Source organism: Lemur catta, chromosome 14 (assembly GCF_020740605.2).
Source record: "Lemur catta isolate mLemCat1 chromosome 14, mLemCat1.pri, whole genome shotgun sequence".
Classification (NCBI taxonomy): domain Eukaryota; kingdom Metazoa; phylum Chordata; class Mammalia; order Primates; family Lemuridae; genus Lemur; species Lemur catta.
Window position 1 is genome coordinate 27,594,036 of NC_059141.1, and position 12,828 is coordinate 27,606,863.

At 42.1% G+C, this 12,828-nt stretch overlaps 1 protein-coding gene across 2 annotated transcripts in view; it reads left to right on the forward strand.

Annotated features, from left to right (window-relative positions):
* PDLIM1 (PDZ and LIM domain 1) overlaps positions 1–12,828 on the forward strand; it is a 39,739-nt gene that overhangs the window by 9,713 nt on the left and 17,198 nt on the right. For both annotated transcript variants that reach the window (XM_045568428.1, XM_045568429.1), the window contains exons 2-3: positions 7,231–7,382; positions 9,236–9,320. In XM_045568428.1, coding sequence (XP_045424384.1) covers positions 7,231–7,382; positions 9,236–9,320 — 237 coding nt within the window. The remainder of the gene's footprint in view (positions 1–7,230; positions 7,383–9,235; positions 9,321–12,828) is intronic.

Consider the following 12,828-nt stretch of genomic DNA (forward strand, 5'->3'; position numbering starts at 1 on the left):
GATAGTTAAGCTGGGAAAATATAGGCTACTGTCTTGGGCAAACCAGGGTGTCTGGTAATCCTAGTCATAAAATGTTTCTGCATTTGATTGTACTTTTCATAAGTTTTTAACCAAGCAGTGGTCACAAACTCATTTGTGTGAAAGGGCCTGTAGGCAACATAAATGATGTGAGGTTTTTTTTTTTTTTTTTTTTTAAGAGAGAAGAAAATATATTAAAAAGGACTAATATGCTCGCACCTTCATTTTTATTACATTAATATATGTTATATATGTATAAGAATTAAAAAAAATACAGCTTTTTGAGAAGCTGGCATTGGGTTTATGTTAGCTGGAATTGAAGCATAAGGTCTGTTTGCAGCAGGAAATGCCTGGTAGAGGGTATCTTCCCTCTTCTAAGTCACATGAGCCCCCAGTGGGATTGCTGCTACCTCTTGTTTCTTTGCCCATCAAAACTATTTCTTTGCCTGTGAGAATTACATAAGAATGTTGCTTGGGTTATTTGGGAATTATATTTCCTTTCTACATTCACTTTTGGTTTAGTAATTTTACAGAAGGCAAACTATAATCCCTAATCCAAGCTATTCTAGCACAGGGACAACTTTTTGTTTACTTTGAATAATCACGGTAAACTTTCTGACTTAGCCCCGTGCCCAGCATGCAGAGCTCAGGGTATTTGTTGAATGAGCAAATGGTGTGTTCCTATAAACTTCAAAATGATTTCCCCTAAAAACTGGCACCCTTCAGGGCAGGAGAGATTAAAAAAAACACTTAAAGAGTTGGGGTTGGAATTGCCTCATCCAGCAAGATCTGCTGAATTATTTTTTTCCCTTTAAAATCATGCTATATTAAAAGAGTCAAAAAGGCAGTTATAGGGTGGTATAAAGTATAATAAGAATTATATGTGTATATTAGAATGAGAAAAAATGGCTAGAAGCCTGTATACTGTCGTAAATGAGTTTTGACTAGGGGGTGAGAGGGTGAGGTAGTCAGAAAATTAATAGCTGCAAGAATGATGATAAATGGGAGCAAGTACTAGGTTTCTGTGTCAGGGCAGTAGAGCATGGTGGAGTCTGTGGCTAAATGGACAGTGATTTCCTCATCTAGAGGGGCAGAAGCTCCTTATTTGGTGCTGATTATTGTCATTTGGGAATCTAGGCCCAGAATTGCCAGATTTTCTGATTTTTCCCAGGGAGCTGACAATCTAGGGGTTTGGGTAAAATTTACTGATATATAAATCTTGGCAAATAATTTAATTAAAAAAAAAACAACCCCCAAGATTGTGGGCTGGGTTCATTTCATAGGCCTCCAGCTTTCAACCTTGAGCCAGGAAATTAAAGGAAGCCCATGTAGCTGTCAATAGAACATGTGTTGTAAGTAGGACTGCCTTTTGAAAGATCTGCTGGGGGAAGCTAGCTTCAGAGTGGCCGGCCCAGAGGCTCAATGGGCAGCCTCTTGAATGGATCTGTTTCTTTTTTTTTTTTTTGAGACAGAGTCTCACTCTGTTGCCCGGGCTAGAGTGAGTGCCGTGGCATCAGCCTAGCTCACAGCAACCTCAAACTCCTGGGTTTAAGTGATCCTACTGCCTCAGCCTCCCGAGTAGCTGGGACTACAGGCATGCACCACCATGCCCAGCTAATTTTTTCTATATATATTTTAGTTGGCCAGATAATTTCTTTCTATTTTTAGTAGAGACGGGGTCTCACTCTTGCTCAGGCTGGTCTTGAACTCCTGACCTCGAGCGATCCACCCGCCTCGGCCTCCCAGAGTGCTAGGATTAGGATCTGTTTCTTTGAATGACCATTAGAGCATATCTGTCAAATGCAGTCACCTTAATCTCAGCAGAGCTAATCTCAACAGAGCTAAGGCTCAGTGGTTATTTCTTGGCAGTTAACTGGGCAGTCCACGTCAGATGCTGTCTTTAAATTCCTTTGTTGGTCCTCATTGTTTTCCAGATAAAGTACAATTTTCTTAGCAGGAAAATAACAGGGCTTATAGCCTGGTCTGTGCTTAGGTCTCTAGCCTCACTCCTTCCTCCCCCTTTATTCCTTGTGTTTTTGTCCATACTAGTCCCATGCTGTTCCTGTAACTTGGCATGCTCTTTCCCACCTTCTTTTGTGGCTTTGCATAGTTTTAAGCAGCACCTCCTCCAGGGAGACTTCCCTGATTCCACCTTCAGGCTCCTTTTACCATTTGCTTCTAGCACAGCACTCATCAGATGTTGTACATGCCTATCTAGCCCAGGAGACCGTGAGCTCCTTCATGGCAAGCACTACCCTTTTCACAGCTGTCTATCAGTGCCTTGTGTGGTTCCTGGAATCCGCAAACAATAGCCTATATTTCTAGAGCACTGACAGTGGGCACTGCCTGAATTGTCTCACATAATCCTCACAACAGCCTTCTGATGTCAGGACTGTTCTTCTCATTCTTGTTGCATAGATGAGAAGAGAGGCATGCAGAAGTAAAATACCCTGTCCAAGGACACTTAGCTCACCAGTCACAGAGACAGGACTTGCACTTGTGACTCCAGAAGCCACATCTTAACCAACAAGCTTCACTATCTTTTAGAGTAAATAAGGATGTCTGATGAGTGAATGAATGCAAGAGAGAAAGAGGGAACAGGGGAGGGATGAAATAGAAACATGCTGTTGTCACAGAGAAGAGGTTACTGGTATCTTTTTATTTGTCATGGCTTGTGGGTACATCCAGTTGTATATAATAGCAATATCATTTAGATGTGTAGTTATTTACACGTAAGTTGGAGAAAGTGGGACAGCTACTTCATAGTCCTATTTTGCACCTTTAGAAGTGAACTTAAACTTCAGAAACCCCCTGATGTGCTCTGGACTGGCAGCGATGCACAGGTTCTAAAGAACTTGTGAACTTGCAGTATAGAGCGGGGGTATAGGTCGGCCTCCAAGTAAGCAGTGTCTGCCTGGGGATGGGGTGGGGACAGAAGATGAGGGAGACGAGTGAATTTTGCAGAAAATGGCAGATGATTCATCAGCAGAAATTGTTGCGCCTAAACCCATTCGTTTTTATGTAGCAAGAGTTGTGTGATCTAGTTGCATGGTCTCTGGGGGAGAAAGCTGGCAGAGGGGTGGCCATTGAACTCATGGGCCTGTTTCTTTGGAGGTGAGTGTGAGTTTTTTTTTTTTTTTTTTTTTTTTTTTCAGAAATTGAAGCTAACTCCATTGTGAGTTGGTTCTGATGGAATTAGACAGTCAGGAGGAAATTAGAATGGACAGTGTCATATAGGGGGTTAAATGGGTGGACTCTGGAACCTGCCATGGCCCGCCGCTCCCCAGCTGTGCAACCTCGGGCAAACTACCTAACCCCTGTTCCTCCATTTCCTCAGCTGTAATGATGCGGATAACATTGCCTGCCTGATGGCATCATGGGAAGGTTGGTAAATTAACCCTTGCTAAACTCTTAGACTTGCTTAGCACATAATATACTCATTAGCTGATGGTTGTTGTTATGATTATGATGAATAGTTAGTGTGTGGCAAGGATTGGGGTGTACCATTCAAGACAGGAGCTACCCAGTGTTAGAGACACAGGCTTTCTTTTCTTTGGCACTTGTCAGTTCTGTGTTATGATTTGTGTGTTTTATAAGGGGTGGGGTTACTGGGCCCTGGCTCAGTGCAGAGCGGTGGAATGACTGTCCTGTGTCCTATGTCCTATGGACCCAGGAGGTTGCAGGAGCCTGTGACACTCCAGTTCCTATGTAGAAGGCCACAACAGATGCATCACCTTAATTCTGGATTTCTCTTTGGCTCCGACAGTTGGGTTTGGAGCCTCTGCTTGTGGCATTGTGCTAAAGCAAAAAGGAATGGAATTTGGAATGGGAGAATCTTTCACGTTGAGACTTAGCCTTTAGCTTTGTGAGCTTGAACCAGTCACCAGTCACAGCTTCTCTAAGTCTCAGTTTTCTCATCTGTGGAATTATCTAATATGTTGGTGGTGAGGTCATCATTATTATTATCTTAAATAGGAGATTGTCTGTGAAGGGGCTTTGTAAAAGACAAATCTCATAATTTGTTTAAATCTTTTTTTTTTTCAAAAAGAGATGGCTCATAAAAGAATGTGAACTTAATCTGTTTATATGTGATTCCGTCCAAGTCCCTCCCATTTGATGATGTTGTCTTGTAACTTTCCGAGATTTCCTTTGGCTTCCTATCAGTTTGGTTTAAAAAAAAAAAACAAAGAAAGAGAGAAATTGGACCGAAGGATAAGATGACCAGGCCTTGATTACTCAGGCCTGGGGATCTGAAGACTGGTTCTAGCTTGTCCAGGACCTGTTGGGATATACCCTGCAGAAAAGCCTCTCCCACAAAACAGTTTGAACCAAACGCTGGAAATGCCAGACTTCTTAGCAGTTCGATATAAGAAAGTAAAAAGAAACTTCTTGCTTATCTTCTCACCCTTCACCCCCCTGCCACCTCATTATTTGAGTTTTGTAAGTGGTCATGTTCCAAGATAGCAATGTTGAGGGAAATGATGATTCGTGGAATAAAAATATTTTTGATTTTCTGGGAAATATTCATTTTAGAGGATACAATGAAGCAGCCTGATTACATACTGAACAACACGCGATGTTTTAGGTTCAATCGTCTGTTGCACAAATGTTCACTGAGCACCTGCTATGTGCCACTCACGGTGCCCGGCACCGGCGTTACGGCAGCACAGAGGGCAGACACAGTCCTGCTCTCACACACCTTGGTGTGTAGTAGGCCTCTCAACATTAAGCAAATAAACCCGCCAAATAGATTTACAAACACAATGTGACCAGTGCCATAAAGAAGAACCAAGTTTATTAAAAGGATGCCAGGAGGATATAGCATAGATTGGAGGTCAGGGAAGGCCTTTTGGGGAAGGGCCATTTAAACTGAGACCTGAATAATGAGAAGCTAATCAGGTAGAGGTAAAAGCAAGTGCAAATGTCCTGAGGCAGAAAAGAACTACGGAGGGCCCTGTAGCTGGAGCTCAGTGGGGAGGTGGCATGGTGAGGCTAGGGAGGAAGGAACCAGATTTAGAGGCCTTGTTAAAGAATATGGACTTGATCCTAAGGGAACTGCTCTTCAACACAGCCAGATTTGGTTGTGATAAATGAGTTTGATCAGGCGTTATGCTCCTTGATTCAGGCTGCTCTCTTTGGAGGTAGAGTTTGCCAATCCCAAATAACGTGATGCTCAGAGTCATTTTAAAAAATGAACCTGCATTGTCCTTTAGAAAAAGTGAAATAGGCTGGGTGTTGTGGCTTGTGCCTGTAGTCCCAGCTCGGGAGGTGAAGGTGGGAGGATCGCTTGAGCCCAGGAGTTCAGGGCTGCAGTGAGCTATGATTGTGCCACTGTTTTGCAGCCTGGGTGACAGAGTGAAACCCCATCTCTTTAAAAAAAAAATGAAAAAAGAAAAAGTAAAATATATATGAATTATATGAAGATGCTAGATCAGCCTGTTCAGGAAGATGGGTCAGAAAATGAGAGGAATTTGTTTCACTTCATGCCCTGGGCAACTCGGAAGCTAACTCCCCAGTGTTGACTGAAATGAGAGTGGCCTACGCTTGGTGGCTGGATTAGAAGCTCACAACCTTGGATCAAGGGGCTTTCATTTTCTAAAAGCCAGATCTCTGGTAAACAGATGATGGGAAAGCCAGAAAGGAAGGTTAGGAGGTCAGGATCTCTGTACTGGTTTCCACATCCTGCCACATTCCAGCAGAGTTTTGCCTGATAAAGTCATAGCATGTCCGAGCCGGAAGGGACCTCAAGGATCGGCTCATCCACTCCTCATTTGGTGAGATCAGGGTGCTGCTGGGGATGGACCATGACAGCAGCACCACACCAGCCACTCCACAAAGGGTAGCCTTGCCATTTGGTGAGGGCCGACTGGAAACGACAGCAGCTGAAAACTGCATCAGATATGGAGGCTTAGGGCTACGTCGTGTGTCCTGGTTCAGTGCCTTGAAGGACCTGTTACCTGTGTTTCAGGCTTGTTAAGACACCCAGGTGTTCACAGTCTTCCTCAGTTAGATTCCAGGAGTCAAGGGCCTTCTCCAGAGGAGGCCGAAGCCCTGTGGATACTGGCAGTCTGGGAGTGTTTGCTGTTGCCACCCCTCTCCTGGACGACTTGGAATTCCCACCCAGGAATGTCCGTTAATGTTTTTTTTTTTTTTTTTTTTAAAGTCATGTATTTACCCAGGGATGATGATAATAATATTTTTAATATATCTTAGTTTAGAAAATACCTAATGGCAAAAAGTTACTCTGAGGTTAGTACTACTTCATAATGGGTTTGGACTTTGTTCATCATAATAGCATCTGTATTCACTTGAAAAATAGTTGTACATCTGTGTGGGAGACATGGTATTTATTCAGTCCACATGTAATGCTCAGTAGGCAGATGAATTTGAGGACGTATTGCAGTAAGTGACTGGCTGCCCCCAAACATCAGCGGTCTGTAAATATGGAACCACTGGTTTTAGAAGCATCAGCCTTCAGAAAACCAGTCACCTATCGGGGATGATCCTAATCATTTTGGGGGATGAACCAGTATAAGCCCATAGTTTTAAATATTTTAAAATATTCTTTATTGCTTTTAAATTTTTTAAATTAAAAAGTAATTCAGTCTTATTAAAAACAAACACATTACAGAAGTGTATAACTGCGAACAATTTAGTGTGCAGTGTTCCAATTTTCTTCTACACATATAATATATATTGATTATTAAGATTTTTACAGAAATGGGATGTTATTGCACATAATGTTCTCTAAATGTGTATTTTTTAAAAAATGTAGTTGGAAACTTATTTTAAGGAAGTAATAAGGGTCAGTGGGAAGAACACTGGGTCTGCCTCAGGGTTTGCATCCTGGCTCAGTAATATAGTAGTTGGGTGACTAGTACTATAGTAGTATACTAGTTGGGTGATCCTGGGTAAATCACAGATCTTTCTAAGCCTCAGTTTCCTGGTTTCTGAAATGGACACTGATACTTGTCCTTCTTTCTCACAAGGTGGTCGTGAGGATCCAATGAGATTATGTAAGAAAGTGCTCTTTGTAAACAATAACGTATTACAAAAATATAAAGGATTATTACTTAAACTTATGATTTCAGCCTTCTTTTCCTTTTAAAATGCTTTGATTCATATCAGGGAATACTTAACGTGGTGGCATCTTTCTCAGCGGTTTTCTTGGAGACAAATAGTAACTAGCCTGTTCTCCCCCTTTTTTCCCAGGTCACTCCCGGAAGCAAGGCTGCTACAGCTAATTTATGTATCGGAGATGTAATCACAGCCATCGATGGGGAAAATACTAGCAATATGACACACTTGGAAGCTCAGAACAAAATCAAAGGCTGCACAGACAATATGACCCTCACGGTAGCCAGGTGAGGGCTATGGAAATGTTTGTTCAGTTTTGAGCCCCTGGAAGCTGCTAGTGGGCAGGGACTGCCTTTCCTATTTCAGAATCCCCTCTTCCCCCCTAGCTCAGAGCCATGTATACTGTCGGCATGCTGAAAGGTCTATGGAATTGCAATTTCAGTTTGCCCATTTTCCTCTTTAATTTTCAAAGTGCTTCTTATAGTGTGGGCTTCTTTCTCTAAGATACTATATCTGCATTTTCACTTGATCTAATACAACTAACCAAAATTTGAGTAAGTAAAATGAATTAAATATTGTCAGCTAAAATGAAATGGAAAGTTCTCCCCGGGACCCATTGAGAATCTACTTAGGATGCTGTTCCCACCGCTCTGTGCTGAGCAGTGGGTACCCTGCCAGGAGATTGCAATAACAGAGAACGACTGCAGCACAGTGGCCGCAGGTGCTGAGTGTGACACTAAGTACACAGCAAGAAAGGAGAGCTGGGGCTGAATGGAGTGAGGAGAGCACCTGGGAGTTGTAATTAGGGTAGAGTTTCCACTTCTTTTGTTTGGTCTTGGAAGGGGTCTTGTTAGGGCGGGATTTCAGGAATGACTTTGTTCAACCTTCAGTGGCTCCCTGGTTCCTGTTGGATCAAGTTTAGATTTCTCACTCTGATCATCTGTTAACCTGCCTTTAACGTCCCGCTAACCTTAGCTGTGACAGCCCTTTGTCATGAGCCCATCGCGCAGATTCTCACCTGTGAAGTACGTTTATCACTTTCTTCTGCCTTGTGTCACGGGAGCAGGAGGACCAACTGTGGGGGAATATGTCAAAATATTTTGTATACTTCAGAGCCCTACCCCAAGAGAGATGCACCGTGTCATTACTGCTCCCTCCCTTCTCCATGCCTGTCTCAGTCCAAATCCTCTCCTTCAAGCCCTAGCTCAAGACATTCATTTGTTCATTGGCTAATTGATTTTTTTGTTTGTTTGTTTGTTTGTTTTTTTTTTGAGACAGAGTCTCACTCTGTTGCCCGGGCTAGAGTGAGTGCCGTGGCGTCAGCCTTGCTCACAGCAACCTCAAACTCCTGGGCTCAAGTGATCCTCCTGCCTCAGCCTCCCAAGTAGCTGGGACTACAGGCATGCGCCACCATGCCCGGCTAATTTTTTCTATATATATATTTTAGTTGGCCAGATAATTTCTTTCTATTTTTAGTAGAGACGGGGTCTCGCTCTTGCTGAGGCTGGTCTCGAACTCCTGACCTCGAGCGATCCACCCGCCTCGGCCTCCCAGAGTGCTAGGATTACAGGTGTGAGCCACTGTGCCTGGCCCTGGCTAATTGATTTTTGAAGCAACAAATTGAACAGGTACCGCTTGTATATGTCTGGCACTGTGCTAGGCACTCTGATGGATACAAAGATAAGCACTGACATTCTCTGCAAGAGCAAAAACAATGAAATGAAAACTGAGTCTACAGTAAGATCAGTGTGATTGGTACAAAGAACATCCTTTACAAACTCCAAAAAGGAGGCATCACTTTCATTTGAGCCAAATAAACTTCATAAACAAGTTGATTGCTTCGCTTGGACCAAGCACACTGGGCTGAGATAGAGGAGAAGCCCATTCCCTCCCTGGCAGAGGTGGGGCAGCGTGAGGCGTGCTCGGGAACACGGAGGAGGCCCTGCACGTCGGACACAGATGCTGTCACATTGGGGCTTTTGAAAGGTCACACTGGTGGCCGGTGGAGGGTGAGGCTGATGGCAGGATGCTAGTTCAGAAGCTGGTAGTCCAGGCAAGAGGGGATGTTTTCCCAGTCTGTTTTTAGTATGTATTATTTACTTACCATGAATGAAACAACAGCTTTGATAATCTGTTGCAGATCTGAACATAAGATCTGGTCTCCTCTGGTGACGGAGGAAGGGAAACGTCATCCCTACAAGATGAATTTGGCCTCTGAGCCCCAGGTGGGTACCTGCGCATCTTTGCCGCTGCTCTCGCCACCCTGCACTTTCCTGCTCGTGACACTTTTCGGCATGGTCCCATTTTTCCTGTCTGCAGGCCTGCGGATAAGGCAGGGGGAGCCCTCCACTGTCACTGCTGGGATCTGGCTCTCATTCAGTTCTTCCCGTAAGGGAACTGCGGGAGGAAAGGGCTGGAAACCCCCAGGGCAGTGACGCTGCAGCCTCGGCTGGAAGCAGGGGGCAGGGAGGCGATGAGGGAAGGCTTCCTGCGTGGAAGAGGGTTGGCAGCATCATAGTGCAGTCAGGGACTAACTCAGCTCACTGTGGATTTCAGATAGAAACGAATCATGCCAGGGATGACAATAAGTTTAGACCCGAGGCCTGGAGCCTGAAGAAATGAGGGGGAAGTTGATAGTAAGCCCTGCTTCTCCCTGCTGTATCCCCCTGTCTGGTTTCCATGAGCCTTGGGGTGGAAATTTCTATTTTTGTTACAGTGAAACTTATAGTAAGACTTTAAAATTACTAAAATAAAGTGGCAATTAATATTGAAAAATGTGGTAGGTAGTCAGTGTACAATTTCTCAGCCAGACAGAATTTCCTGGGACGGTAGACTGTCGTAAGATCCCATGTTTGTAAATAATCTTTCAGTAGTTAGATTATAGGTGCTTTTATTTCTTTCTGCAAATAAAGAAGACTTATTTGCATCTTCCAAATTATCTACAATGTGTGGGTATTCTTTTTGAATAAGGGAAACAGACTTAAAGAAGAATGTTTAGAATATCTTTGTAAAATTCCTCGTACCTAACGTGCTCCTTGTCACAAGTATATGTCTGTTGGATATATTAATGAATTAGTAATGACAACTTAATAAGTAAATTGATAATGGCTTTTGAAAATTTTAGACAAGCTTGTGATTGTTATACATTTAACCCCAGTTGAAGATTTGAAATTTAATTTTTTTTCTCAGTTTGGGATACTATTTAGTTTTTATGGTGAATCAAGATATAATTAAAAGATAACATAAAGCTAGGTATCTTTTATACATAAAACAAAAACTTGTATGAAATGGAACTCACTAGGTACGTTAGTATATGTAAATTCAGTGGTTTGGATATAATTCACATTTTCTCAAATAGCTTCCATTAAAATTTCAGCAATGCACTCATACAAAATTATTTCCATTAATAATATTAAGATAATAAAAATCATATTTGAGAATCCCAAGAGTCATTTTAAGGACCATTTTGCATCTGCCATTTCAAAACTGACAACTCCTCTTAGGAAAGTTCATAAAATGGAACTCCGTCTGTAAACTGGTAGTTGTACAAACTAATTTAAGACATGTCACAGTTAATTTCAATTTCCCTGGGAGTTCTCAGCCACTTCATTAAATTTACTATAAATGTTAAATTTTAATGGGTTAGGTTTTCATATATTTTAACCCATGAGGAATGATTTTGTTTTAATTTGGCCTTTCTGAAATCCTAGCTTTCGTGTAAATAAGATAATCATGTAAATTTTTGTTATACTTTTTATTTGTATTATACTTGAATTTTCATCCTAAACCTATAATCTAGTTACCTGTATTAATTTTTTGAAGGTAGTTATCTTCAGATTAAAAAAAAAAAAAACCTCAAATACTTTAAAATTTCACACGAGTGTATTTTTCTTTTGATTCCAGTAATTCTTTATTCACATGAAAAACTTCCCAACTGTAATTTTTCCACTTCCAGCCATTCTAAAATAGAGGCCGAATGAGTAAGAGCAGAGTTGATCTATAATAAAAGATCTGTTAGTTCATGTAATGCCAACCAACACCCCAGCTTATCTGAGGTCAGCATAGTTACACACCTAGTTTGTATTTCCTCATTATTGAGTTTCCTTGGAGACTGATAAATACAAAGCCCAAACAATTACATCATCCCTTCCAAAAGGCAAGCCCTGAATCTGCCTGCCTTCTGGGAAGACCAGTATTCACATGAGGGTAGAGATATTCCTTTTATGTACAAACCAGATGCATTCTTGAAATAGTCTCTGTAAAGTGAAAATAGGAATTTTCAATCTGAATTTTCATTGACTTCCATTCTAATTGGAAATGTGTCTATGAAGGGACAAGGGAACAGACCCTGGTTGAATGTATGCCATGTGCCAGGCACTGTGCTTGGCACATTAATATGTCACCCTGAGTCCTTTTGAAGAAGGCTTTTATTTTCTTCTTTTTTTTTTCCCCCAGACAGAGTCTTGCTCCATCACCCTGGGTAGAGTGCAATGGTGTCATCATAGCTCACTGCAACCTCCAGCTCCTGGGTTCAAGCAATCCTCCTGCCTTAGCTTCCTGAGTAGCTGGGACTACAGGCACATGCCACGATGCTTGGCTAATTTTTCTATTTTTTTGTAGAGATAGACAGGGTCTCGCTCTTGCTGGTGTCTTGAACTCCTTAGCTCAAGCAGTCCTCCCTCCTTGGCCTCCCAGGGTGCTATGATTAAAGGAGTGAGACACCACACCTGGCCTATTTTCTTCATTTTAAAGATGAGAAATGAATTCAGAGACGTATCACTTGCTCAAGGCCAAATAGGAAGTGGCAGGATAAAATTGAGCCAAGACAGAAAAATAAAGGCTTTTCCTTGGTGCTCAGCCTCCCCTGCTGCTACTGTGGATATGGAGAGAGGAAAGAAAGAATGGCCATCCGGGCTGCAGCTGTGCCGCACCTGTGCACAGTGCTGTAGCACGTGTGAGAGTCCCTGGCTGCCCATCTGTAAATCTGCTCTGTCTTCATGACCATGTCTTTAAAGACTACATATGATTCCTTTGGGTAGTTGTGTCATAAAATTTACTTAATCATTCTTTGATTACTGCTGAAGTTTTTTTCATAGATAGCTATACTTCCCCTTTTGTGAATTATTCATGCAGACTTAGCTTTTGTTTAATGCAAAGGCAACTAAACGTAATTTGTGCAGTAAAAACCTCACTGATTCTGATTTGTTGAAGAGGACATCAAGCTGAATAATGAAAAAGAAATCTTAATCATAAAAATATTTTCATGTTGTCTTTTATTTTAAATTAGTACACAGTAAGTTAAGCATAATGCATGCATAATATTTTTAAAGAAAGCATAAAAGACGTGAAGATTTAACCAAAAAGGAGGTAAAAAAAAAAAAAAAGGAAGAGCAACAGAGGAACTGTTTTGGGGGCAGCTGTTCTGGGCCTGGGTGTTTAGGAAAGAAGCCAGCGTTCAAGAGGATTTTCCCGGGACCCCAGAAAATACAACACATTCTGAGTTTAGCAGCCTGTCCAGAGCATGCAGCTCCTGGAAGCCCGGGTTGATCCAGAACACCCATGCAGAAACACCTTGCTAATCAGTCCGCAGCAAAGCTGTGATTTTAAAAAAAAGAATGTTAGATTAAAAGGTGTTTTTGTGTGTTTGTAAAGGAGCTCTGAGATGTTGTAGCTGTAGTAATTACTCACATGACTCCTAGCAGGTCCAGGGTGGGGGTGGAGGGCAGTTTCTCA